This window comes from Pyrgilauda ruficollis, unplaced genomic scaffold, assembly GCF_017590135.1.
Source record: "Pyrgilauda ruficollis isolate IOZ18807 unplaced genomic scaffold, ASM1759013v1 scaffold25, whole genome shotgun sequence".
Lineage (NCBI taxonomy): Eukaryota > Metazoa > Chordata > Aves > Passeriformes > Passeridae > Pyrgilauda > Pyrgilauda ruficollis.
Genome location: NW_024523822.1, coordinates 9,652,399 through 9,680,279, shown reverse-complemented (window position 1 = coordinate 9,680,279; position 27,881 = coordinate 9,652,399). Strand labels below are relative to the sequence as shown.

Here is a 27,881-nt window from a genome sequence, read left to right as displayed (position 1 = left end):
GCCGGCGACGGCTCCTTCTTCTCGTCTTGTGTCTCCGCTCGCTCGCTTTCAGCTCATCGGCCGCGCTCCCGTCTCCGCTCTCCGCTACCGCAGCCCCCGGCCCGCTCCGGTTCTGTCTCTCTTCGCCTGTGCCCTCTGGTCCCAGCGCTGCGCTGCGCTTTCCCCGCCGGCCGCCCCCGCAGCCTATGGCCCTGGAAGGCGCCGTTGCCGCCGCCTGTATTTCTGCTGTAGGTTCCCACATCCCTCTTTAAAAATTCCGCCTAAAAAGAGAAGACGATTTACCAAATCTTTCGGGCCGTTATCTCACGTGAGTACCGGAGCGGGAGTCCTGGGGCTCTCGCCCGTGGGGGAGGTGGTGGGAGTGAGGGAGGGGAGCAGTGGCGACGCCCACCCCAAGCTCCGAACCGGGCCGGAGCGTCCATGGTCACCGGCTACCGGTGGTAGCGTTAGGGGCTTCCCTCTGCCCGGGGCTTGAGGCAGTGCAGGGAAGGACGGACAGCGGTGGTCGTGGTGCCCGGAAAGGGCGGAGGGGCAGCCGGCGGGCAGTACCGTGGCGGTGACTGCCGGGCAGGTTTGGGGATGGAGCCGGTTCCTCCCGCTGCCCTTTCTCCGCCCGGCGGCGTGGGGCGAGACCGGCTGCCACCGGCAGCGGCAGATGGAGAGCGGCGGAATGAGTCAGAGCCGGAGCTCCCCTGTCCCCCGGCGCGCCGGGCGGTGCGGGGCCGCAGTGCGGGGACCGAGCGGGCGGGCAGCGGGACCCCCGCACCCGGCAGGGTGGTGGCGGCGGCGGGCGGAGGGTCAACGGCCGCCGCGCTAACATGGCGGACAGCGCTGCGTGCGAGCGGTGACGGGGCGGGAGCGGAGGCCGGGCACCGGGGTGAACGCTGCGGCGCTGCCGCCGGTCCCCTTCTCCCGCAGTCCTCGGGACGCGGAAGGGCGGCGAGGCCGCCGGCTTCGCGACCAGCGGGGGCTCGGCGGCCGCCCTAACATGGCGGATTCCTGCGGAGGGGGGCTGTACGGTGTCTTCCCCCTCGCAGCCGGGGCAGTGCCCGCGGCTGGAGACACGCGTCCACCGGGCGCTGCTGCCTCTCGTACGGCGCCCCTGCCTGGGAGCGGGGGCCGAGGGGCGTCCTCGCCTGGATCCCGCAGGGTGAGGGGCTGCCCAATGTCCTGTGGCAGTAGCCTGTGCTGGCAGTACGGGCTGCCGTGCGGGTGCTGCAAAGGTCCCTTTACACGTGTGACCCACACGCCATAAGCTCCTCTGAGCCCCCGGGGGCAGCCGTGTGTGACGGGCTTCAGGGCTGGGCAGCCTGACGGGGGCAAAGGCAGGAGAAGTGCTGGTGGCATGGCCGCGGCGTCTCCTCGCCTGCTTCTCAGGGGCCATGTTGTGCTTCTGTGAGCGTGATTATCCATCCGGGCTCCCACTGCCATGCTCCACTTTTCCCCTCACCTGAGCTGCGCCTGCACGAGGCCTCCTCACCTGTCCCCCTCGGCATGGACAGCAAGGGCCGCGCCGAAGAGCGGGGTGGCAGCGCCGGCTGTCAGAGCAACGCACGAGTTGTGAGGCCATTGCACAAGTGACGCTTTCCGGGACTGCCCTCACGGAGAAGGGCCGTGGGGTCACCCGGCATGTGGAAAGGGAGTCCTTCCCTCCCATTAGCAGTCCCCTCCCTTTGCCCGGGGAGTAGTTCTCTGCTCATTTCACGGGTGCACTCTTTACCCTTCCCCTTGGTCAGACCCTTAGTGTAGCAGTAGCAGGTTTGGTGCTGCTGGTCCTTTTGGAGGTCTCTTGGTTGAGCTCATCCTTCTTGGCTTGGCTGCCTCTGCCAACCATATTGTGGTCCATTTGGCCACTGGTGTACTAGTGGCTTTTGGAAAGCATGGAGAAGAGATTCTGGTTCCTGCTCAGCTGACAGCTGAATTCACGTGTGTAAAGTGTGTGTATCTGAATGTTGGGGTAGCCGAAGTGTTTGCGTGTCGGCTGCCGTGCCGTCCTGTGTGGTAGGAGGTCAGCAGAGTTACAGTGGTGGGAGATCAGTAGAGGTGTCTGTCTGTTCCTGGTGGTAGGGGAGCTGAAGGCATGGTGACCGAGCGGGCTCGTGCGTGCGTAAGTGGGACAGTGCAAGTGCGGGATCGTGGTGTGGCTGAAAAGGATGCTCTTATGGCTGGGTATTAGACAGCACTGCAGATCTTTTCCAGTAATCCGTCTGAGCCCATGAAGATGTCTGTGTGTGCTGGGGGTTACCTGGTTGTGGTGAAGAGGGAAGAAAGTGAGCTTAAACCTTTTGAGCCTTTCTGAAGTGCATCTCCTGCAGTACAAAATCCAGCACAGCTGCCTTGTGCCTGTAGGCAGGAGAAGCACTGCGTTTCAGACCTCTGCAGCAGTCTCCGGTGACTAACCAGGATACAATTGTGTAGTCCCAGTCGGTTATAGGCACCCTGAATGAAAACACGGTGTGAAGGCCAATAAAACAGCGTAGAAATGCCTACCATCTAGTCAGATGCGCGATTGGGTCTCTTGTGTGCGAGTGGGTTGGGGGGTGGTCCTGCCTTGCTTCTTCTGCCCTCCCCGGCTGCCGGATTTTTGTCTCTGAAGACACTGCACTTGCCCATTATTCTTCCTTGGATAAACGTGGGAGGCAGTGGTGCTGGGGGGAGGTGGGGGTTGTGAATAATGGTGATGGTAGGAGGGGTTTGTTCCAGTCTGGACTGGTCCAGTCTAGTTCTTTCCTTCCTGTCACCGTGTGAACAATGCTGCTGTGGCTGATGCCTGTGACAAGGCAGCCCCTTGCCCGTGTGCCTCTGGCTGTGCCGAGCTCCCTTCTCTGCCTCCTAGGCCAAGACCCCCGGCCTGCTCTCCCCATCCCTCCCGCTGGGCATTGAGCTCCAGGGGAAGGCTGTTAAACCCCAGAAAAAGGAGGGTCTTTGGGAGGGGGGCGGGTGTTGTTTGGTGGTGAGCAGCTGTGGGAATGTTTCTCCTGTGGGCACAGTTTTACTGGAGGCAGCATTACTGCCTTTCAGCTCTGCAGCCGGCCCCGGGACCCACACACAGCTTGTGCCTCTCGCTGCTCCCTGGAAGGCTGCTGCAGGTGTGCGATTGCAGCAGTGCTGCTGGAAATGATTCCATCCCTCCAAGTTAAAGGGGAGACAGAGTGCTCTGGAGGAGAATTAAGACTGTCCCTTCCTAGAAGCGAGGCGTAATTGTGCAGTGCGCTAATTTAGGTATAATGGTAGATTTCAGCTCTAGATGCTGTTGATGTAGCACAGGAGCAAGAGTGTGGTTCGTGGGAGAACTCCTCAGGGACCTGTGCTTCCTTCAGGACCTGCTCCCCCGCCCGGGATCTCCTTGCCACAGTGTCCTCTCCCTGCTCTGGAAGAGGCTTGTTGTAGCTCAAAAATACCTAGGTTTTTCTGTGAACCAGAGTAACTTTGGTGCCTTTGAGTCCGCCACTTGGTGTAAATGTGCAAGGTCATTGTAATTCTAGATTTTTAGGGTTTGGTTAATGGACATTTTAGCTCAAGCCACTAAAGGGTCTCTTCTCAGAAACAGATGCAGTGGATTTTTTTTTTTTTTTAAGAAAATGGATTGATTCCTGGTTTTGTAGGCCTGTTGGCATCACACATGGGGACGTGAGGGGGGCCAGTGAGCTGGAAAAAGCCCAGCCCTGCTGGCCACTTACAGGGCTTGCTGCAGGAATGCAGGTGTTCTGACAAAACTGTGTGCTGTGGACTGCTGGGGGGTGATTTGGATCCTCAGGTGAGTTGTGACTGTTGTTGCTTGAGCTGTAGACAAACTTCAGGAACCTGCTAGTAGAGTATACCAACAGATGGGAGATAAACACATGCATCTAGGTGCCACTTGAATATTAAAAGGTGGAGCTACATTGCTGGCTATTCCCACAACTCAAAGCTCACTGCTTAGCAAAGAGTACTTTTATACCTACTTTAAAACCCTTAAACAAGGAATGTTTCGTTGTGGTTGATAACGTGCAATTTTTGTAAAACTGGGTTTGCCCATATGGGTTATGGGCATCTAATACACTTCTTAAAGTGGTAGCCCAGCTCTGCCACTTGACAGCAAATTCCCTTTCTGCTGGTTAAAATAGACTAAAATTACTGCAATTGGAAAGGCTCAAATTGTTCCATTTTCCTCTGAATGTTTAGAGGTGGCAAAGCTGCACAAAAAGAGCAGTCAGACTATTACATATGTTTATGTAGATCCTTTACATAAATAATTCTAATTTAAAAGAATTTCTGAAAGGTAGTTACATCTCAGCACAGCTCAAAGTTTACTGTTGCTACAGAAAATTGTTGGGTTTCATTTCTGCTCCACAGGAATTTTCACTGTAAACTTTCCTCCTTGGGACATGGGAGAATATTCATGGGCATAATATTGCAGGTGATATTTGGCTGAAGCATTGCATTTTAAGTTTTGCACTGAAGGTCATGTGCTCTACCTAGAAGCACTTGTGTTTAATGGCTTGTTTGGCTAGAAAGGTAAACTTAATTCCTATCCTGGAAAATTTGTATGAATTCTTGAGTATAATCAGAACAGCAGTAGGAAGTATTGTAACTACCAGTTAATTTTAAATGTTGGCAACACCTTCCTTTTGTAAAACTGTTGTGTGCAGAACTAATACTGACTTCTTGCTGTAGTGAAAGAAAAGGATAAGGTTAAATGTAATACATATGCATTAATTCTAGCTAGCAAAATTCTGTTATATCTCAGTTTTGAAGCACTGAGTTTTGTTTTTAATGTTGCATGCTAGTAAATGCTAATTTATGTAGTAAAGCTGCAGGGATTGCTCTCTGGGAGTTGCTGTGAAACAGTTACCCTCGAGTTGCATTACCTCTGTGTGTTATGCAGTACTTTATGCAGTGTACTAGTTTAGTTTTCCAATAGCAAGAATAAGTGGAAAAGTATATTTCAGGAGTTTAACTAACGTGGCTGTGAAGATGACCTTTTGTATTGGGTGATTCCTAGAAGTCAGGCTTTTGTAGTCAGCCCATGTAGTATTACTTAAATAATGGAAGTAGCAAAGGTTCATTTTCACAATAGGTTGGTATGTTTCATGCCATATATCACAGCGAATTTGTAGAAACCATGTTGTATGTTGGGCTTACATGTGACCAGTTTGGTAGTGTTTTTAATTCCATGAAAATTATTGTTGCTTTTAGGAGGAGTAACTTCTCAACAGGCCTAATGAATGTTTCCTTGACTGCTTTTACACTCATTTTTCTGTTTGTGTGATTGCTTTACCTTGAGTAACTTTAAAATGCTGCTTTGGTGGTGTGTGTAATAGCCTTTAAGGGCCAGCGCTCATTGTTCTGTTTGTGTGATTACTTTACCTTGAGTAAGCTAGCCTTGTACTTTAAAATGCTGCTTTGGTGGTGTGTGTAATAGCCTTTAAGGGCCAGCTGAAATGTTTCCTCATTCCTGAAGGCAAGCATAAGTTTCTTTGTTTTTGCTGTCTTGCTCATTTCTGGATTTGTCTGTGTGGTGTTCAGTTTCACTATATAAAGCACTATTTTTCACCCACATAGCTTTTTCACCCACATGCCGTGTTCATTCACAGCAGAGGGAGAAGGAACATGGCAAGGGAATTCTAAAATAGAAAGGAAGTGGGGAGGGGAAGAATGCAGTGGTTACAGGGTTAAAAACACTTCTGGGAGAGTAATCCAGTGTTAAGGCATACTGCCCTACAGCAGGATCATGTAGAGATCTTTGCCATTAGTTTTGAAAACCTTCTCACTCGGACTGTGAAAAGTAGAATAAGTAGTCTCGTGTTTTAGCAGTTCTTTGTACATCTGGCTTGTTCTGGTCAGAGTTTACATTAACTCATGAAAACTGGGTGTTTGATGTAATTATAAACTTTCATGGTGGGGTGTTGCAAGCCTCTTTAAAGGCACTACTGAAAAGACATTTGTTACATGTTTTATCATAAAGCTTTTATTCTGTTCTGGCTATGAATTTTATTTTTGTGTGCATTTTTCTCCCTACAGGGCAAAATCTCTGATCAAGTTTACAACTATCCAGAGGGCTTAGGAGAAGTGCTTTATAGAGAGCAGTTCGACTTCAACGCTGAGCCACCTTGGGAACCTAGCTGATGATAGTAGGGTTCCATCTCCTAACTTGTCCATGTAAGTCTCTCTTCATCTGTGTGCAGGAAGATAAGCACTTGCAAAAATACAGCTTGTTTTTTGATAAGCAAGGTCTGGATGTAGATTAACAAAATTGCATAGGACTTTCATTCAGGATGATGAGAGGGACTAAACTAAACATTTTACTCACCTGTTTCTCAGTACAATTATCTGATGAAATTCTGCAGTAAACTTGGTAAATAAAGCTACTTTTCTGAATTAGGGGTGTTGGCTGCAGAAATCCTGAAATAATCCTGAAATGCTGTAACTTTAGTCTCTCAGTGATAATTCTGAAGTCAGGAATTGGACTGCATGGCTGTTAATATCAACTCATGACTTGCTGAGTACAGTACCGTTTTAGAGTAGTTTATACTGAAATAGTTAAGATTTGCTATTGTAAACAGTAACTAAGGCTGATCATGAAGGGTGTGCCTTCCCAAATGCCCGTCTCCATTATTTGTTAATTGCTATCCATTTCCACAAATAGTTGTAGTGGGGTTACAGTAGAATGTGGAATTTAATGTTGGAAGGAAAATGTGTACCAATTATAAATGCCTTTATATTTTGAAGTGGCAGGTATTAAAGAAAAACAAGACCATGATAATGGAAAACAAATGAATGCACTTAGCTGATCTTAAGGAGCACAGAAAACATGAAATGTATGTGGTTATCATGTTCTGCTAACTTAAAATAGCTTTATGTGGTTTTTAACAATAGTCTTAACTCAGATATTACAAATGCATTTATACAGTATTTGTACAGTGTTACTTTTTCCTGTCTAGCTGAAGGCGGTTTTGTTTGGTTTACTACCTATAAATTATGGAACGCTTTTTAATGTAGAACTTGCAAATGGTTAAGTACATCTTACTGAGCCAGGTACTTTTTAAAGACCACAAAGATTCCAAATGCCAGTTGTGTTAGTATGCATCCTAATAAGGTACTTAATGTAGATAAACTCATTCTTTGAAAAAACCACAATTGCTGAGGCACAGGATGAGCTTGGTTTATTCTGATTTCTGGCTATATCTCCAGAGGTTATGTTCTTTGTTTTGTTTGAGACTTACTGAATTAACTACATATATCTGGTTCTTTGTAGTTGAATAGTCTAGTCAAGTGAATTCAGTCAACACTGAGAATTTTCTGAATATCACTGTTATGTTTAGTGTGGTTTTTACAAGCAAAATAGCTGAGAAAAATGCTTCTCCTGTTCAGTTTAAGTTTTGGTTTGCTCTTCTATGTGGCTAGAACTCTTGCATGACATTTTGCACTTGAACAGGAATAAAGTAAAGTAGTAAAAAGCTAGGAAAGACAGAAGAATTGTTACAAAGGAGTGAATAAAGTATACAATCTTAAGGTACTATACATGCATCTTAATTTCTAAAACTGTTCTGAAGAGAATTTTGGCTGTGACAGAAGTGCTTACTCTTGAGGTGAAGGCTGTTCTGGTACCTTCTTTGAGATATTCCTTCTCTAACTGGTAGATCCTGTGCTGTGACAAATGATATGAGATATAAGTTGCCCTAGAATGGAAATGCCACTGGATTTGCTTTATTTGCAGCTGAATGTTCAGATGATGTGTATTTATTTTGAGGTTGGATCTATTACATGTTCAGCAACAATGAATTGTACACAAATTGAAGTATTTCTGTATTGAGTCTAGTGGTGTTGTAGGTAGCGGTGGTGTTTGCCAGGAAATCTGTATCTGTTTTGATGTGCTGAAGCACAAGTCATTGCCTCAAAAGCAGCTAAGACGCAAGGTAGAGAGCTAATTGGTACTTTGAGTCTTGTTCAACTTGCAAAGTGATTTAATGGGAAAAAGGTCAACTGAGCTTTTAAATATAACTGTAATGTTATATGTTAATGTTCCAGTGGAACTAAAAGAAAAATCTTCTGTCTGAAGGTGTACTTACATTTCCATTAAACTCACTTCCTTTTTATCATTTTCTCCATCTCACTTTTTCCTTGTGGTACACTGGCAGGGAAAGACTTGGGGTTTAGTTCTGTCTGTTCTTCAAGCTCTCACTCCCTGAGCAGTCCAGCAACTGTGGCCTGAAGTCTTGTTCCTTTAAAATCTTTTCTCTTTATTGCCCCATCTGGTTGGTCAGAAATGATGGGAATCAGCAATGGAACTCTGATATATTAACAAGTTCTGTCTATGCCAAGTGGAAGCAGTAGCTATCTGGACTGGCTAACTTTGAAAGCCTTCATGACTTAGTGTAGGTAGAGGTGGTGGCATTCAGGGAACAGGAGGGCTGGGAGTTGGGAGTCAAAGGGGGCAGTGGGGAGGCCAGATACTAACACTGAGCGAGTAAGGAGATAGAATAGGGAAGTGACTGTTGGCACTGTTGTAAAAGAGAAGTGCTGGTCAGCTACCACGGAAGTATATGTGCACTTAGAAGAGTAACCATTCTTTTGGAAGTTTTGTGAGCTTATTGGGTCTGAATAATGTATTCAGACTTCAAGAATGCAGAAGGTTTTTGTTCCTGTACAAGATGCTGGATGGGCCATTGTTTTTTCGGTGTCAATCCCGGTTCCTTGCTTCAGCAGAATTGTTCTTTCTACATTGCTCACTTAACTGTGTGGAGCACTGCTGAGAGAATAGCGTAGGCTGCAACTTACCTAAGCTGTACAGGTACCCTACTTATGGCCTTCCGTGGATTTGTGCTGAGAGGTAACTTGAGTAATGCAAAAAAAGACACCTGTTTCAGCATTTCCATCAGCTGGTTAGTGGCTACATTCAGCTAATTGAATTACAGGGATGCAAGTTGGTGAAATGGCATCTTGGAATTTTTTTAAAAAGATACTCCCATTATAAGTAGGCATTCCCTACACTGAAAGCAGAGGATTCATGTATAGTGAGTATATATAGAATATATATACTTTTCTAGTATACCTGTTCTGTGCTGAATTGCCGGTGTCAGTGACAAAATGTTTCTTTTTTTGATTTGTTACCCCTGAAGAACCAGTATTGCAAGGAATGAGAGAATAATTTGTTTTTAGCCCTTTATGATTTTTGCATCAGCATAATTGTTATAGGTCATAAATACTTTTGTTTGATAAGATGTGGTTGAAAGGCATTATTTGGAGCCCATTTCATTTGCAGAGACTTTTTTTGCAGAGGAAGTTTTTTATGAAAGATCCAAACCTATAGGTGGGGTTTTTAAAGTTCTTTTCTTAGGCCAAACAATACATAGTTTGGACAACGTAAAGAAAAGAAATGAAAATTGTGTGTGTTGTGGATGCTTACATGTGACAAGCATGTGTTTAGACTCTGTTCAGAGAATTTTCATTTTCTTTTATTCCAGATGTCTGCAGTAATTGCAGTGTTTAAATATGTACACTTTTATCTTAGAGTTCTTCATCTGGGAAGTCATTGTGTTAAAGAGCCTGAGGATGTAATGCTTACTTCAAAGAAAGCAATTACATGCCTATGTAGAAGTCTCATACCACTTGACAGCTTTTGTTTGACTTAAAATATATGTCCTGGAGCATTGTGGAGACTAACATTTCAGGTGTGAAAATGGGTGGTGTTACCACACTAAGTCTGTCAAATAATGACTTGCAGCAAGTCAGCATTTCCAGCAAGGAGTGAGCTCTGCACTCTAATGAGTTCTGACTCATCTTACAGACATCAAAAAAAGTCCTAAACCATCATTTAGATTTCCTTCTGCAAATTTTATCACTGATTCTCCTTCCCCCCTCAGGAGGGAACCAGTCAGGACAGAATAAGGTGACAGCGGAATCCCAAATCCTACTGTAAGGTATTAACCCCTTAAAGAATTGTTTCTCTAGCCACTGTCTTGTAGTGGTGTTGTAGTACTGCTTCTAGGAATTTGTTTTTCCTTTGTAGAATTTCCTTCCTATCAAGACTGAAGAGATGTGATTTATTCCAAAAAGGGGAAATTGGACAGTAGTCAAACATTAGGGTTTTTTTCTACTGGATTAATTTTGTTAAATGGAAAAGCTTTCATGTCTTGGATGTGCTTAGAGAAAGCAATCACTGTTTAGCATCCTGGGAAAGGTTTTATCAGGTTGTTTAGGGTTTGTTGCAATTTGTCATTGAATCTGTACTAGCATATATTCCTTTTGGTACCTGCCTTCTGATCATAAGATGATTTTTGATGAATGGACAAGAGACAAGTCTTGTTTAGGAAATCTTTATCAAAACTAACTTACTAGATAATTGTTCTTTTTGTTCATAGTGGCTTTGGGAGTTGGTGGTAAAGAGGCCTCCCCCCATGCTTTACTTGAACTGAGTCTCCCCAAAATTAAAGGGGCAGCTTGTCAAGGAAAGTATGCTTCTACACCATCTGTCTGAAAGCTGTAGACACCACAGTCATTAACTATGGGGAAAAAAAAGCCTGTCTTTTAAGACTATAAAACAACTAGCTTAAATCTACTCCACTGTAACTCAGATGAACATCCACACTCGAAGATGAAAGTGTGCAGTTGGTTAGATTGAGCTGCTTCATTTGAAATAGAAGGTACAAGCAACTAGCTCTGTGTGTCTGGGGAGTCTAAAAATCATTCAGGGCTGTGACTGCTTCCAGTGGGTGTGCTGAGACCTTCAAGTAGGGTAGATCTGGGGTGGAAGGGACTCTTGACTGTCTGCAAGCTTTAGAGTGTAGGAAGTGGCTTGTAGCATGAAAAAAAAAAAAAAAACCCAACATTTTAAAATCTAGCTAAATAGTACCCTTATATATACAGTAATTCCTTAAAAAAAAAATCAGTGAAAAGTTGATGCCAGCATTTCTTTCTGTGGGGGAAAAAGATAACTCAGCCTTTTTGTTCCTCTGCCTCTGGAAACCATGAGTATTTTATGAAGATGACTGTGGTGTTCATCTTTATTGGACTGATTCTAAGGCAAGCTTAGTTCACAAGCTTCTTTTGTTTAGTGGTGGTATTTTTTTAAGGAGTTTTAGTTGTTAGTCTCTTACTGAGATATGACTGACTAAAGACTTTTCTGGTTATTATAGTCTACCACCTAGTCATTGTTTTTATAACTCATTAAATCCTTTCATCAATGTGATAATTATCTTGCTCTTCTGTGATTGTTTTGGATCTTCAGGATTCCCTTAAATAATCATAGGACTCGCTGTTTATGTGTGAAACAACTATTTCTTACCCAGTGTACTTGTCTTTATCATTCTGCTTCTGAACAGAACTGGATATTCATGCTGCCACTGACTTAGCTCACCTGGCAGTAAATTCCTCTTGTAACAAACACAGGGGGCATGTTTGAGTTGTGCAGAAAGCATATAAAAGCCCTGCTGGCTCCTTTCCCATTATTTGGCATAATGACAAGCAGGAGCCAACTGCTGCTTAGTTGTGGTAGTATTAAACTACAGCAAAGTAACTTTGTTCATGTTGTTGACAACATTAACCAAACCTATGTTGCAAATTGTGTATGTTTTTTTTACTGTATGAAGGTGGTGGATGAAACATGAGACTGAGTTAATACCATGGCCCTGTGATGATTTGAAGCCAAAATTATCTTAATTTTTGTAGTACTAATGAAGTATTTTTGGCTTTCAGCTGTAATGTTTGTGGTTTCTACAAACACTTTGAATTAGAAAAATAATTCTGCTATTGTAAATCTAAGTGCAGGTGGCTTTAGAAAACAACCGTCACTTTTTTTGCAAGTACTATGCAACTTCTGTTGAGATATTAAAAAAAAAAACCTTAGGTCTTCATTTAGAGAAGGAATCTATTTAGTTGGCTGGTTTTAATCTATCTTGTGTTAGTCATAAAGATGACAGTTGAAACAAAAATCTGGTCAGTGGGTTGATGTAAGCTAATAAGCTGCTTTTAAACGAGACCCACAACTAATGGAATGTAAACTGCAGATTGTTCTATTCATCAAGTAAGGCAAATGAAGGTGTATATAGTCAGCCGTTTGTCATTTTCTGCTGTCTGCTGACTTTTACTTGTGATTAAATAGTCAATCTGTATTCTAAGACTATATTTAACAGTTTTTTCAGTGTTTGGACTTTGTTGATTTAGAATGTCTTTTGGAAAACACTGTATAAACTACTAACTACTAAGCTAATTTGCAGTGAAGATCTGAGGATAAGCAAGATGCAAATAAAGTTAGACTGTAACTGTTACTTTATTTTTATGACAAATCTTCTTGCTAAGATTATCACTTTGAAAATTACTTCTAGCCTAGTGGCTTCTTTATATTAACCTCTGTTGCAATTAACCTTTGTGAGTGTTGTAGGTAATGTTATGAACAGAACAACAAAATGTCTAATAAATGCAGTGGTTATAAATTAGCACCAAAAGAACTAGAACATTAGCACAAATATCACTGGTAACATTTAATCAATAAGCTGCAAGTTTTCCATAACAATTTTAGGAACGTTCTATTACAGGCAGTCTTCCAGTTGCACACTTGAATGCTAGCATTGCTTAAGATGCTGTACTTGAGAAGAACTGAGCTGAGGTATTTGTACAATTATGCTGCCCTTGCAGTATTTTAATAGTTTGCATAAACTCAGTGCAGATCAGTGTGCATACAGTCTGGAATTCTTCTCAAGACCAGCCTTGCATCAGTTGTTTTTGGAAGTCAGATTTAAAGTACCCAGCTTCTGTTTTATTCTTGGCTTCAGTAGAATTGTTCTATCCATGTCTCTGACAAAATGTAGGGTGAGCAGAGTAGAAACATCTTTGGTCTTTGCGGAGGGTGTGTTAGTGTCTGTAGGACATCAGGTATAGAAAGCTGATTTTTAAACAGCAGCATGGTATGCTTTGTGCCTCTTTTTCCATTGACACGTTTTCTTTCTACAGTTTGTTGCATAATTTAAGGACCCGGATATAAGGCTTGGAAGCCCATCCCTTGTGTTTCTTGGTTTATGACTGTCGGCTTTGTGGAATACGGCTGAGATGAAAGGATTTCTTGAGGATGCAAATTACTCCATTGGTCTGTTGGATGAAGGAGCAACTCTTGCAGATGTTATTGACAACTGTATTTATGAACATACTCATGTAAGTTTGCTTTCCAGATCTTTTCATTTAGTTCCCTAAGTCTTCAAACAAGGTCGAAGTATTTTAGAGCTGATGAGCTGACAGCAACAGAGAAACAGTCAGCTAAGCCTCACTCACCTTATTTATAAAGTAGTTTCCTCTTCTAATTCTGCTTCTTTGCTGTTTTCTTGCTTTGGGCAGAATTCTGTTGGGGAAATTTGGTGATCAACTCTTACTGCCCTGAGTGTGACTAGCAGGAAAGTAGTCTGGCTGATGTAATTAAATACAGGTTCCCATCTCATTGTTTGAAGAGATTTTATTAGCAATGAGGCACCTGCAATTATGCAAGTGGATATATTCAGTTAGAATGTTTTTGTTCTTGTTATTTCCCTGAAAATATGGCAGAGTTCTGACAAATGTGTATGCTGAGCCTTTTTAAAGCCATGTTTAAATTTTCTGTGGGCCATCATGGTTAATATTCATACATCTTCCTGTTAACCCTTCTCCCCACTGGAAACTCTGGTACAAGCACATTGTGAGGTGCTATCTTTCAAGCAAAACTGGTGTAAAAGCTGAAGTTTAGCAGCCAACTAGAAAGAAAGTTGAATAATTCTGTGTATACAATAGTCATTTTTTAATAAGGCTTCACTCATCTCTTAAGAAGAGGCAGGAAGATGTAGACAAAACTGTAGAAAGAGCAAACTTTAGAAAAAGTTTCATTAAGCAAAATCCTGTGTTCTTCATATGCCATACTGTGAGTTGCTTACTTTTCTCTTGGTTTATCAGAACTAATATTCATGTGCAAGTGGTCAACTATAGTACAGCAAATAGCTAAATTCCATGGCCTTCTGAACTCAGGTGTAGGATTCCCAAATCCTGATTCCTAATATTCTTTTTCTGTCTAGCAAATAAATAGGTAAACTACTGGCAACATGTCATGTCTCCAACCACTGGCTGGCTCACAGAGGATAGCTGCCTCCTGCTGCTTTCATTTACTCCTTTAGCTCAAGGGGTAGAGGCCTGTGCCATGGATCTAAAGCTCCAGATCCCATTCCTGCTGGTGACCCGTACAGGGGGTCAGTATGCTTCCACCCGATGGAATTTCTATTTGTGTTTTTTAAACAGAAATAAAGACTTTGTATAAAATAAGCCACAACCTGTAGAGTTTCATATCTGCAAAAGTCAAGTGCTAGAATTAACATTTGATGTACAGTCTCTATTCAGATCCATCATATATTTTGTGATGGTCTTTAATTGATTTACAGTAGGGCATTCACCTACAGTACTTTTACTGAGCGCACATTATGAACAAATCTAGAAAAATCTGTTTGCAGTTTGATCCACTACACCTGCATCATGACCTGATAGTGAGAAAGACTATATTGTAACAGATGTGCAGAACTTAACAGTTCCAGAAAAGTCTGTGCATTTTCTTAAAAAATGTACTTGATTCTGTCATCTTTAACATGGAGTCTAGTTCTAAAAATTCCTTTTGAACTTCATTCTTCACAAGATGTGGAGAACAGTCTCAAACTTGACTTCCTGAACTAAAATACCATCAGACAAATTTTTAGCAAAACGAGCTATTAGATGTTAAAATAATGTTAGTGCATCAGATTTTATTCCTTGTATAGTAAGATATAAATTACATTGAGACTGTGGAAGCTTTCATCCCAGTGGATCTTCTTCCTATAAATAGCTGCAGACTTCTGAAAATAAAAAGTTGAAAGAAGTGTGTAACTTAATCTGTGTTTCTTGATAAAATCAGCATTTGGTATTTAAGTAGAATCTTTTATTCAGGAATCTCAGAATATTGTCAATAGCAATCATAATATCTTTGAAGTGGTAGGTATTCCCTTTGGTTTTTTTACACTAGTTCAAATTGCTAGGTGAACAGAAAAACATTATTCAAGGTCAAATCTAAAAGTTAAGAGCAGGGTAAAAAAAGGTACCTAGTTCTTTAAGACTTGGGGTTGTTTGTCTTGACAGCAAACCTACAATTTCAGACATTTTATTTTCCTATTCTTCCTTTTGCAGACCGGAAAAAAGGCATTTTATGTTGGAGATCTTGGAAAGCTTGTAAGGAATAACATGCAATGGCAGAATGTGATGGCACCAATAAAGCCATTTTATCCTGTAAAATGCAATTCTACTCCAGGTGTACTCGAAATTCTGGGAACCCTTGGTGTTGGTTTTGCATGTTCCAGTAAAGTAAGTTTTTCTTGCCTATGTGCTTTATTTTCTTTCATATGTCTGCTGGTTTAAATTCATCTCTTTGGTGCTAAGTGCCACAATTATAAATAAAATTTGAACTGTGAATTCATTTGTAACTGGCTGTTGAAAATCTGTACTTCTGCCTTAGAAGCAGTAGATAGTTTTCTCTTTACTGTGGTGGTAGAGCACATCTAATAATAATTCAGGAAAGATGGTGCTGTGCACTTTGTCAAACTCTGGTATGCGCCTGTTTTTCAGTCTGAAATGGCATTGGTACAAGACCTGGGCATTTCTCCTGAAAACATCATATACACAAACCCTTGCAAGCAAGCCTCTCAGATCAAGTATGCAGCGAAAGCAGGGATAAACATCATGACTTGTGACAATGATATTGAGCTGAAGAAAATTTCACGTAACCATCCAAATGCCAAGTAAGTGTCAAAATCCTGGTTTTGCTTTTAATGTGGGGGAAACTTTTTGCCTGTCTTCTGGGTGGTTTGAGTTGCAAGCAAAGTACATGGCTTCTTTAGTACAAATCACTTGTATCTGTTCTTCTTCTGTCTCCTTTGTAAGTAGCTTTTTGCATCTTTTCCTACTGAGTCTTGGCTTCCTAATACAATGGCCCTTGGTTTGGGAAAAATCTTGGGAGAAAGTTATTTTTTTAGGGCAATCTTCACAGAAAGGTTTCAGTGCTTAAAGTTCAGAAGTCTAGTATTTCATCATCTGCAAATAACATCTTCCTCCTGCTCTGTTTTGGCTTCAGTGTTATCTTCCAGGCAGTTGTATTTGGATATTAGTGGCTCTGGCTGAAGTCAGGGCTGAGCTACCAGCGAATGACCGTGTGCATTGGATCCCACCTGGGGTTTGGGCACACTCTGCAGGTCTATTAAATACACCTACAGGTATTTCCACACAAAACAGTGAGAAACTTTTTCAGTCACTTTGGTATTAGCTCAGCTGCTCTCTGTAGAAAAGTGGTCAAATCTGGCTGTTAAATATGGCAACTTTATTGCTGGCAATGTATAATGGTCTCTTGGACTGATAGGCACTCCTTTCATTTAATATCACATCCCTCACATATGAATGCTTTAGCTTTGGGCCATGCCTTTAAGAAATGTGGAGCCAGAGCCTAAGTGACTCTTACAGTGCTTTGCAGTGATTCAAGATACAGCTTTCCATAAATGTCATTGGAGAAACTGAATTCCTGATATGCCTGACAAATTCCTTGGTTCTGAAGTCATTATTAAAGTATTGTGTCTTCTCCCAAAACTGTGACTTCTTTTGGTTTTGGTGTTTTTTTGGGGGCATGGTGGTGTTTGAGAGAGCTTTTTTGTTTGTTCAAGACTACAAGATTTAATGTTGTTGCTGGTGATTACACTTCATCCTCCTGGAAGTCTGTCTGTGGTGTGCATACTGGAGAGAAGTTTCTGTAAAAATTTCTGTGGCTTTTGCTTGAAAAATATCTTGATTCCCTTAAAATGCTGCTATAACAATTTGTTGGTTTAACATTGGATGTCTTTAAGGAGGGGTTTTGACTAATCTTAATATGAGGTTACAAATCATAATATGGATTTTAATTTTTCTATTACATTTTAAAGAGTTTGATTTGTAGCAATTTTTTGCTACAGTTAGCATATTTTTCCAAACGCTTCACAAAATATTGTCTGACTACAGATTTTTTTAACAGAATTTTCTCTGCTAGTGAGAAGCAGGAAATTGTCAGTTTTTCAAGACAAAATTCTATAAATTAACAAGGATTGCAGGGCAACCTGTTTGAGAACTTAGGACTTTTTTTCTCTTTACAAAATGCATGTTAAACACACCATGAAACATTTGGAAAGTACTTGTAGAAGTCATGCTAGATGTTAGGCCAGGCTGAGTTCTGTTTGTTGCCTGTCTTGTAACGAGCTGTTTCACTCTGAGTTTCTTCCACTCATTTGCACTCCCCATCCTGGTTAACTGCAGTGTGCTCTGCCAGTCTGCATGTATGTCATGACACCACCTCTGTTTAGTTTACTGGGTGACTAATTACGTGATCTTGTGGTGGTGTGACTTTCTCAGTGGACACCAGTTTGAGTTTGGGAGGTTTGGGGGTATGTCTCTAGAGGTTTGGATGTGACCGTGCCTTTGCCCCTCAAGTGTTGCTTTAACATAGAGAAAGGTCAGCATTGGCACTGCAGTTTGCCAAACCTACCCAAAATCAGGCTTTGACCAGACAGAGGAAGATGTCCCACTGCATAAGAATGTAAGAAATGGTACTTGCTGCTTCTCTGCTCTACAGTGTCCTGGAAGAAGGCGCAGGGAATGGACTGACTTCCATACCCCCTCATCCTGAGTCCATGTGCTCAGCCAGAAGAGGAGGTTATGTGATATGGCCAAGATGTGCTTTCAGCCTGGATGCTGAGTTTAACTAAATCTGATGCATGTCTGACTGAAGGGGAACCTCTAGGCTGGGGAGGAGTACAGAAATGGGAAAAATCATATTAGTCTTACTGATTTTATGAGGAACTATGCTTTATTAGAAGGTAACATTATTTTTTATTACAGCACTCAACAGACTCTTGCTGCTGCAAGAGTCTTAGTTGCTGCATTTCGAAATCCCTTGTCCTTGTTGGCTCCATGTTTTAGCCCCTAATTGCTAGTTTTTTCTCCGTACAGGATTGTTATTATTAGGTTGCCTTGATTCATCCATCGATGGAGCTGGAGTACTGACAACATAATCAACACACTTCTGACAATCTTCAGGCTTCACATGTGCTGATGATGTAAACCAACTGCCCCAATCATCTTCCCCTTCTCTTAGGCTCTTACTGCACATTGCCACAGAAGACATTACTGCTGGTGAGGAGATGAATATGAAGTTTGGCACCACTCTGAAGAACTGTAGGCACCTTATGGAATGTGCTAAGGAGCTGGGAGTCCAAATAGTTGGTGTCAAGTGAGTAACTTCATATTCCTCTGCTGGCTGATGTATTTAAGGTGGAAAATAGAATTTTTTCCCTGGTGACACTATTTTACAAGGTTAAAAAAAATCAAGAAAAACCCCAGACAAACAATATCACTTCAATGTAGAATCATGAGCTTTTGCTTGCAAGCACAAACTAGTATGAAACAAAGTAACTATTACGGACATCAAAACAATATGAAATGAAGTATCATAAATTCCTTCTGTCAGCATGAAAAGTAAGTTTAGAAGCCTCTCCTATTCTGTAACGGTACTCTGGAACTTCTGTGGTAACTCAATTTGTATTTTTCCAACAATAAACATCATAACAGAAGTGCTAGTACAGCATGGAATAGGTTGGCTAGTTAGAACAAGATGAACATGGGGTCAGGTTGTGTAAGAGTTAAGGTTCTATGTCACTCTTCGATCATTTTGAGACAAAATAAGTTTTTGACTTGTAGGTGGCAGGAATGAATCCTAGAGTTCCAAGTTTGTACAGATGATCTGTGGTATTTTAATTGGAAGCTTGATGGATGTTTTACTGTATCTGAGAAAAATGCATGCACAAGTCTGCTCTGTCTACCTTCAGCTACAAATCTCTCATATTCTCATGACTGTTTTAGGAAAGCAACCAAACAAATAAATGGGTCATCAAGACAATAAAAAAATGTTAACCCAGATTTTTATGATTTAAACCACAAATGTTTTGAATCTGTTTGAAAGGAATGTTAAAGCATAAGCTACAAATATCTTTAAGAATATACATACTGCTGAAAAAACGTTCCTCTTTGTATAATGTCTTAACCAACTTTTATAAAAACCATGTGGCTCTTGTGCATTTTTTTAAATTTAAATAATTTTTAAATTCACACATGGATTCATGCAGGTAACTTTGAAAAGTGACCTTTGCCTCAGAATGGCGTTCCTTAAATGAGTAGACTTGCAGTAAAGAATACTGTGGCTTGGGTGTGCGTTTGGTCTGTCTAGAACCAGTAGACCACACTCCTTTTGAGGAAGCCTATGGGAATGCTGGCACTTGTTTTAGCACCTCAGTGACTAAGTGCATGTGGCAGTACTTGAATCTTTTGGACATGGAACAAGAGGGGATTCAGGAGCTTGTGGTAGGCATCGGTACTTCTCTGCAGCTTTTTCTTCTGCTACTGAAAAACAACTTTCAGCCACTTTGACAGTGAAGACTGAAAAAGTCAGTAAATCTGTTGTTTCTTGAAGATGAGAATATTGTGGGACATTCTTAGGATTAAGAGGAAGACAATTCTCAAGTATAAATTTAGTGAAATAGAAGGCAGTAGTGGTCTGAGCTTTGCACAGCTGCTGTATATTATCATTTAAGTTCGTTTTGAGACACTTGGGAATGAATTGCTTCTGTTGCTGTTTTATATGGTGAAACAATTTGCTTGGTCTGAAAGCTGCATGGTTCAGTGCATTTACTGTGTTTTTATTTCTTTCAGATTTCATGTTTCAGGCTCTTGCAAGGATCTGCAAACATACATTCATGCTCTGTCTGATGCTCGGTGTGTGTTTGACATGGCTGTAAGTACATCTATACACACATGCAATTGCTACAGTAGAGGATCCATTCTATTCCAATCATATTAACAAACCAACTATGTTCTTTCCAGAATAAATCATTGGAAATGGAACTTTTAGTAAGGGACTAAATACTCCTTTGTGATGTGTGGTAGAGGTAAAACCAACTTTGTCCTAATTATGGTAATGAATACTGTCCCACTGACAGGCAGTAGCCTTACATGCTATTTAAATTAGTTTCCCACTTTGGGTCAAGGCTTTTTGATACTCAAATCTCAGTCCTGTAATACACAACTGATGCTTTTAGGTTACATTGAAATTGAACAACTGTATGCTGGCATCTATTGTGGTATGAGGAGTTTGTAAATTAAACAGAGAAGACTCCAAGTCTGTTCACTCTTATTACTGCAGTGCCTTAGCTGTAGCTGGTAGCATATGGGGGCAGTAAAATTGAGGATCTTGCTGATCTTTGTGCAAATTTGTTGCAGTGGTCTTGCCACAAAATTTGTGAAATCCTAAAACTGTCTTTTGTCAATACACCACCTGTTCAGCAAATACTGTGTGAATATAACAAAAGCCCCAAGATGGGAGTTGGTATTGCTGTGGGGCTTGCGGAGAATTGTGTAACCAGCCTCTATTGACGTCCCAGTGCTTTGCTTCTAGATTTAATGGAGCTGTACTAGGCCCTTACTCCCTCATTAGATGTACTCAGCTAAATAGTTTCAAAAGCTTAAATACCCAGAAAACAACCACAGTAAGCAGCAACAAAATAATTTTGCATTTACTGTTGTTCGTGTACTTACATTCTGCCTATGCATTTTAGGAAGAATTTGGCTTTAAGATGAACATGTTGGATATTGGTGGGGGCTTCACAGGTTCAGAACTTCAGCTGGAGGAGGTATGCAATGTGTTGGAAGTTGAAACTCTGACTTTTGAAGATGTTGAAGTGTTCAGCCTTCGAACTGCAGCTTGAATTGATAGCTGAAACTTAGTTAAGTTCCATGTTAGACTGTAACTCAGGATCCCACTAGTTGGGCTTGTATTCTTGATCATGGATAGTGTAATCTGTTTTTGGAGGTGATCATGACTTCTTTTTGATCCTGTTCATCCTGGGTGAATGCTCATTTAAGTGTGCTAGAGATTAAATTACTATCTGAAGCAGCCCTAGCAGTAATAATTCAAGGGTTTTTTTGACTGTTGTCCAGCTGGTGACTCTTGCATGGTTTGGGTCAGGGTGCCTTAGCATGCTTTGGATCATAAATCCTGTTGCTACTGGATGAAAATTTCCAGTATTTTGCTCTGGAACTGAAAGCTAAAGGTATTGATTTTACTGGCCTCTGATTTGGCCTAAACGCCATCTTTAGTATGAAGTGGCACGTAAAACAGGATACCCAGTTTACAATGTTATGTTGTCTTAAATGCAGGCTCCATGAATTCAGCACAGTGAAAGTGATGTAGTGAGGAGTTAGTAACTGCAATCAGGGCTTTTCTCTCAGTTCTAATGGTTCTGTTACTTGTCAAAATATCTGTAAATCTTCAAATATCTGTCCTAAGATATGAACATTAGTATTAAATAATTCTGTTTCTAATACGATACTATTCAGAACTGATCATGAAAAGGCCCTTTGCTCATTCTTGTGGGTTCATATGCAATTTTACATTACCTGTTGTGCTTGATGGGCACTGAAGTTGCTGGTGCAGTTATGAGTGTACCACAGCTTGAACTTTGGTTGTGAAAAGAGACTGTGTGGTACTCAGACTCATGGTTCTCAATCTTCAGTGTTTAGCAGAATGACCAGTTTTCTTACAGGTTTTTTTTATAAATTGTGGACCTCCGGTAAAGGCATTTCTCAGAGATTGGAGGAGCAGAGAAAGCATTTGGTGTGCTGACTAGACTTGCTGCTGAGTGGAAGTGTGTGTGATACATCTGTAAGCTGAGTTCATTGGCCTTACCTCTGACTTCAATTTCCTAGGTTAATCACGTCATCAGGCCATTGCTGGATGTCTACTTTCCTAAGGAATCTGGTGTTAATGTGATTGCAGAGCCTGGATGTTATTATGTTTCATCTGCATTTACACTGGCAGTGAATGTCATTGCAAAGAAGACTGTTGAGTATGATAAACTTCTTCCTTCTGGAGGTAAGGGTTGGATTTGTTTTCTGTGTTATGACTCAGTACAGGTGACTGCCCACTATTAGTTGGGATTGACTAGTTTGTTTATCTATTTAGTGCATCCCCTAGTTCTTGCACTGTAATATGCCTTCTGGATTCTGACCATATGTTACCTGTGTGTCTCACTTTTATGTGGCACTTCTTGTATCCTTACTAGGTTAAACCTATATTGGGTGCATCACAGGTGGTGTGTTAGAAGGTTCTGTATTAGAACATAAAAAATCATGTCCCAGAGCAAGCAAGCTACTTCTCTGCTTCTCTGGATTTATGTTCTTATCAGTGGTTACTACTGAAAGTATTAATTTTCTTAAGCCTCTCACTGTAACTATAAAGTTATAACTGAATTTATAATCTGGTCTCATACAGATTACTCTGCTTGTAATTCTCCTATTCCAGTATATATGGAACCCCTTGTCAGGAGAAAGCAGCTGACTTAAGTTAGATTGCAAAAGGACTACTTATGACAAAACATGCATGCAAGACAACTTCTTTTTTTACTTCCAGTGGAGCAAACCAGGAATGATGATGAACCGGTGTTTACATATTACATAAATGATGGTGTTTATGGTTCTTTTGCAAGTAAATTGTCTGAGAAACTGAATACTATCCCAGAGGTTCACAAGGTGAGTCCTTCTGTGTTCTTCAGAGGTAGTCCTTTCTATCCTTGTCTATTGAATATATATTTATCATTTCATATATATATAATTGCATATTATTTATTAAATTAACCTTCTGTATATTTGAAAATTCTTATTCAGTAAACTGAACCCTGAATTGCCTCAATCATTTCCATATAGAAATACAAGGAAGATGAGCCTCTGTTTGCAAGCAGCCTTTGGGGTCCATCCTGTGATGAGCTTGATCAAATTGTGGAAAACTGTCTTCTTCCCGAGTTGAGCGTTGGAGATTGGCTGATCTTTGACAATATGGGCTCTGGTACCTTGGGTGAACAGTCTGCCTTTAACGACTACCAGAGGCCACTGATTTACTACATGATGTCTTTCAGTGACTGGTAAGAAAACTATCTTGGTACTGGCAAGGTTGCTTTTGCTTCCTTCAGGAGTGTACACTTAAAAATTACATTCAGTGGCAAATACAGGAAAATGCTGAGTGCAAGAATGTGCCTTTTTAGTTTGTGGATTTTCTTTTTGTCTCTGTCTGATTGCTGAGACTAAGCTGAGATCTGTGATAAAATGCCTACTTTGCTTTAAGGCTGACAGAGGAAAGCAGAATACCTGACTGATCTCACCTGTGAGTTCAGTGGCAGTTGTAAAGTCTTCTACTGGCTTAACAAAAGCTGTTTAATTTCAACCTTTGAGCTTTCCTAATACATGTAACCGCAGCTTGTGTGCAGTGTTGGCACCATCGTGGGCAGGAAAGGCAGTCATGCTCTTGTGGTGATGGAGAGTGTGGTAACCCATTCCTGCACCCAGGCAGAGCCTTGCACTCCCACCCTGGTGAGTGGCAGCATTTCTGTGTGCCAGGCACTGGCACAGCTGGGCTCCCTTCTGCTGAGCCAGGGCCCAGCCACGCAGGGGCAATTGGCTTCAAATGCTGCATGGAGGCTGGTTTCTGAAGGGAAATTGAACCTGAAAACATGCTATTACATCTCTTGACCTTTTCTGCTGCAGGGATGAGATGCAAGATGCTGGAATTGCTTCAGACACATTGATGAAGAACTTCTTCTTTGTGCCTTCGTGCATTCAGCTGAGCCCGGAAGAACGCTTTTCCACTGCAGCTTAAACAGGCATTAACGCTTCATTTAGACCTGCAGTTGCAAGTCTGTAGTTTGTCTGGTCAACATTCCAATGTGGAAGAAATGGAACAATCTTGAATTCAATTCATTCTCCTCAAAACTTGAAAAAATAGTGATAGTAATGGGGACCAGGCAAAACAAGCTACAGCTACAATTCAGTGGGGGGTGGGAGGGTTAGATAACGGTGTCCAAATTCAAAATCAAGTTCATTCAACCCCTGAGCGTTAAATATGCAACAAAATGGATGACTTAGTGGAGATGGAAACCCATCACTTGGGTTCTTCAACAGTTTACATACAAGTACACAGTTTTTATACTAAGGATTCCTGTTAGAAAAGTCTTGTAAAGTTATTGTCTTTCGCCCAGATATATCAAATGTCAGTGGGAGACCAGTGTGACTTCATTAGATGTTTTAGTGTATTTAGAATGTGTAAATTTGTGCTTTGAACTGTAGTTTAATAAATGTAAAATTGCATCATAGTATTTGTTGTATTTGACCCGTGATGTATCCCTTGTATGATTGCAATAAAACTTTGTGTAGATTTTACTGTTTTTCAGGCTAACTTTGGGAGGAGCTAGGCAGATAGCTAGGCAGATAAAGTAGATGTATATGTGATTGATTTGAGAAGCTTTCTTTTCTCAAGCCCATTGGTTCAGCTTTGTGTTAAACAGTAAAAATGTTAAGATTGATCAATCTGTATGAAGTGAAAGTCATGTACGTTCCTGGAAGGCTAAAAGGCAATTTGTGGTGTGTTTTTAGAGCATGACCTTAGATTCAGTTCTTCACACCAACCAGCTAACCTGCACTAGGCATGGGTGTGCACGGAGAGATTGTCCCAGCTCGTGTGCATGCAGTGCCCTGAGGCAGCATGGGTTAGTCCAATTCTGCATGTTGTCACAGAACCTTTGGCTCCTTTTTTAATAGTGTTTATTTGAAAAGTCTTAACTTTCAACTTTAGCTAGTTCTGTATAGTGCTGACTCTAGGGTAGGGCTGCACAAGACTACAGAAACCTCAAATGCTCTCTTGCACTGGACTTCATTTAGCTGTATCCATAATGTAAAGGTAAATCAGACTGCTGCAAATATACGTGCATTGAGTAATGAACTGCCTGAACTGGTCAGAGAATTTCTTTATTGTGTTACTGCAGCCTCTTGATTTCTTCAAGGTCCTTTGCTTACTTTCTCACTTTGACTTTCCCTACTTGAAAACTGGGGGAAGGAGGAGAAGGGAGTTTTAGGGTTTTAAAATGATGCACTGAGGTCTGGATCCTACAGATAAAAGGGACTTTTTAAACCCTTTAGTTGGAGGTAAAATTTATACCCTTTGGCTGCAAGTGTACTTCACATGAGTGCCAGCTAGTAGGAAATTTTATTTTCTGACTCTGTAAAGCAAAAATTTTGTGAAACTTCATGGACTTGGACAGTAAATCCTCAGTTTGGATTTGTCAGGACAGTTTTACAGGCCAGTTAGGAGATACAAAATGGCTTATGCTTTGGGGATGTAGTCTAAGAAATGCTTATTACTGTAATTAAATGTAGAAGTGGAAAGGGAGTAAATTAAAGGGGGAAACTTGTGGTTTGGATTTGGTTTCCTGTTTGTTTTTGTTTTTTTTTACCTGAAGTTACTAGCTGACCCATGTCAAGCAGTGATAAGCTCTTCAGTTTACCTGTTGAGGTTTTTCTAGGCAAGACAGACTGCTGTGTGGTTTTTGACTAAATGCAACTTCAGTTGCCTAAAGTTCGATAACCCAACAGGATTCTGTCATACGGTCTTTAAAAGTTGTTTTATGTTAACTTACAGATAAGTAGAAAAGAATTTCTCTATAAATGCAGCAGTGGTCAGAGCAGAAATACTTGCTGTACTTGAAGACAGTCTGCCATTAAAGCCAACCTGGAGTCTGAACACAGTATGTATTTCAGTTTGATTTGCTGCGTGCTACTGTTTATGTTGTAATTGCAGTTCAGAATTTTTACAAAATATGAAAGCTGGATGATTTCTTCAGATTACTTGGAAATGATGTAGCCCTGTTGTGCTTGCTAGACAAGCTGCAGCCCCTCTTGCTTGCCGAGGCTGTGGCAGGAGCAGGGGTGTCTGACCCAGGCCTGCAGACGCTGCTGCCCTGTGTGATGTGATGGTTGTGCATGGCAAACAGCCCTGCCTGCTTTGGCCTGAACACTTCCCTGACCCAGCCCTGCAGCCTGCCTTCCATTTCCTAAGGAAGATCCAGGGCTGTGGGCCCAGACAAGGCTGTGGTACTGGTGTTGCCACTTACTTCTTAGGAACAGGAGAAAATGGTTCCAACTTTTCATTGTGTGCCCAAGCAGCTGCACAACTGGCTTACATTGGATCAGAATAAAAGTGGGTGCCCTGGATCCACCACTGGATATTTTGCTGCTTCCTATTGTGCTCTTGTTTTGCTTTTTTTTGTGGGGGGAGAGTGGAGGTGGGATGGGGTGTGTGGAGTTGTCTGTATCTCAGGTTTGAACCCTTAGGGTTTTTAAAATTAAAAAAAAACCCTAAAACCAAACTAAAACAAACAAAAAAAGCTGCCATCCAACCAAAAAAAACACCCCCCAAAAAAAAACCTTGGGCTGGAAAACAGCTTTTAATCCTTGATAGCTAAGCAACTGCCCTTGTTCTGGTCCAGGCTGATCATGCTGAACCAGGACTATACCTTGTTAGTCTCCTTTTCTGTGAGGAGAGGAGAACTCCTATGGCCTTGGGCAACAGCTGGAAAGCAAATGCAGCCCTAGGAAACAGCCTGGATGCCAGCAAGGGTGGCAGTGGCTGCCCGTAGGAGGGGCTCAGTGGGTGCTGGCAGTGCCAGCTGACTGCTGCAAGGAGCCAGGATAGGGTATGTACCAAAGATGGCTTAACTGGCCTGATCATAATTGAAGGAGAAAATATCTGTGACTGCCACATGTACTGCAGGAGGGTGTCAGATGTTACACACCAAATAATTCCTTTTGCTGGAAGTATTGCACTGACTGCGGACTTGCTTCTTCTCTGAGCTCTTATTTCATTCCTTTATTAAAACTTGAAGTAAGTAGTAGCATGTAATTCACTACACCAATTTATTGCTAGTTATTGCTTTACTGTGCAAGAGTCAGTACTTGTGCATACGTACTTGACCTGAGTTTTAGGGAAAAGCGTGATCTGTTGGATCCATTGCTGAGGGGAGTGGGGGTGTCGGTGGCACTGGCAGAGGGGCTGCCAAGAGAAGGCAGGTGAAGGTCTGTTTAACCCAGGACTCCGGGGCTATTCCCTAAGAGCTGGTCCTTTCACAGACCTGGGAAGCGTGGGGATCCTTCCTATTGCAGTCCTTATACTTGGAGTAGCACACATAGGCACTTCATTGGCGAGCTTTTTTCCCCTCTAGATTTCCATCTATTTGCAGCTGCACAGTCTCGGAGCTGAATTAGGGGCATTTAACAGGATTATTCTCTTGGCTCACAGGACAAAGCTAATTGTGTTTGTCAGCCAGAGTGCGGGTGTGGCAGCAGGGACTCCCTGCTGATCCGCCCCTCTTCAACCGGCTGCTTCCCATAAGTTCTGTTAAATATAATCTTTTATTTTAATGTTCTCTTGAAATGCTTGAATGCTGCAGTGGGCAGTAATGCAGAGCCCAATCTGTCACATGTTCATCCTATTGTGCCATGTCAGTACAGAGCAACTCCTTCGTATCAGTCAAATAGAGGGGAGAATGCAGACCCAAGAATTTGCATTTAGATCCTGACTGTATATTTTGCTCAGCTACCCTCTCTCTGAATTCCCTTCTTCAATTCCCTTAAACAAAGCACTTAGCTATGTGTCAGCAGCTTATTACACCTTTCCAATGGAAATCCCCGGGGTGAAGGTGATGAAGCAGAGAGGAGCTGTGCACCACAGGTCAGTTACTTGCTGCCGCCAGGGATGGCCGGGGGCTGTCCTGGGCAGCAGTGATGGGCTCCACGGTGGACACTCTCCTCCGGTAACTCCCTTTTGGAGCAATACCCAGCGAGCCCCAGTGCGAGTACTGCCTTGTGCGAGTTCGGAGCAGCCTTGGGGCACTGCTAGCCGCCCCAGCCCCTCTCCCTCCTCAGGCGGCCGGGAGCTGCGGCCAGCAGGGAGCTCCAGCGCCCGGGCGGAGGGAGAGCCC

The 27,881-nt window shown here is 42.1% G+C and overlaps 1 protein-coding gene across 3 annotated transcripts; it reads left to right on the top strand.

Moving 5' to 3' along the window:
• Positions 1 to 24,282, top strand: AZIN1 (antizyme inhibitor 1). 3 transcript variants are annotated; one of them, XM_041470663.1, is made up of 12 exons: positions 1 to 307; positions 6,004 to 6,141; positions 12,931 to 13,128; positions 15,145 to 15,318; positions 15,580 to 15,752; positions 18,125 to 18,259; positions 19,735 to 19,816; positions 20,637 to 20,711; positions 21,787 to 21,952; positions 22,490 to 22,608; positions 22,783 to 22,997; positions 23,617 to 24,282. In XM_041470663.1, exons 3-12 carry the CDS (start codon positions 13,027 to 13,029, stop codon positions 23,726 to 23,728), a joined length of 1,353 nt encoding a protein of 450 aa, XP_041326597.1. In that variant the 5' UTR covers positions 1 to 307; positions 6,004 to 6,141; positions 12,931 to 13,026; the 3' UTR covers positions 23,729 to 24,282. The 3 variants fall into 3 exon arrangements, with proteins under 3 accessions (XP_041326597.1, XP_041326598.1, XP_041326599.1); XM_041470664.1 differs by lacking the exon at positions 20,637 to 20,711 and having other exon boundaries at positions 7 to 307; XM_041470665.1 differs by lacking the exons at positions 1 to 307; positions 6,004 to 6,141 and adding an exon at positions 14,013 to 14,183 and having other exon boundaries at positions 12,993 to 13,128.
• The last annotated feature ends 3,599 nt before the right edge of the window (positions 24,283 to 27,881 follow it).

Excerpts from the sequence above, each read along its gene's own strand:
- AZIN1 (XM_041470663.1), top strand. The coding sequence starts at position 13,027 with ATGAAAGGATTTCTTGAGGATGCAAATTACTCCATTGGTCTGTTGGAT. Across the intron at positions 18,260-19,734 it reads GTCCAAATAGTTGGTGTCAA|ATTTCATGTTTCAGGCTCTT; the intron begins GTGAGTAACTTC and ends TATTTCTTTCAG. Across the intron at positions 22,609-22,782 it reads CTATCCCAGAGGTTCACAAG|AAATACAAGGAAGATGAGCC; the intron begins GTGAGTCCTTCT and ends ATTTCCATATAG.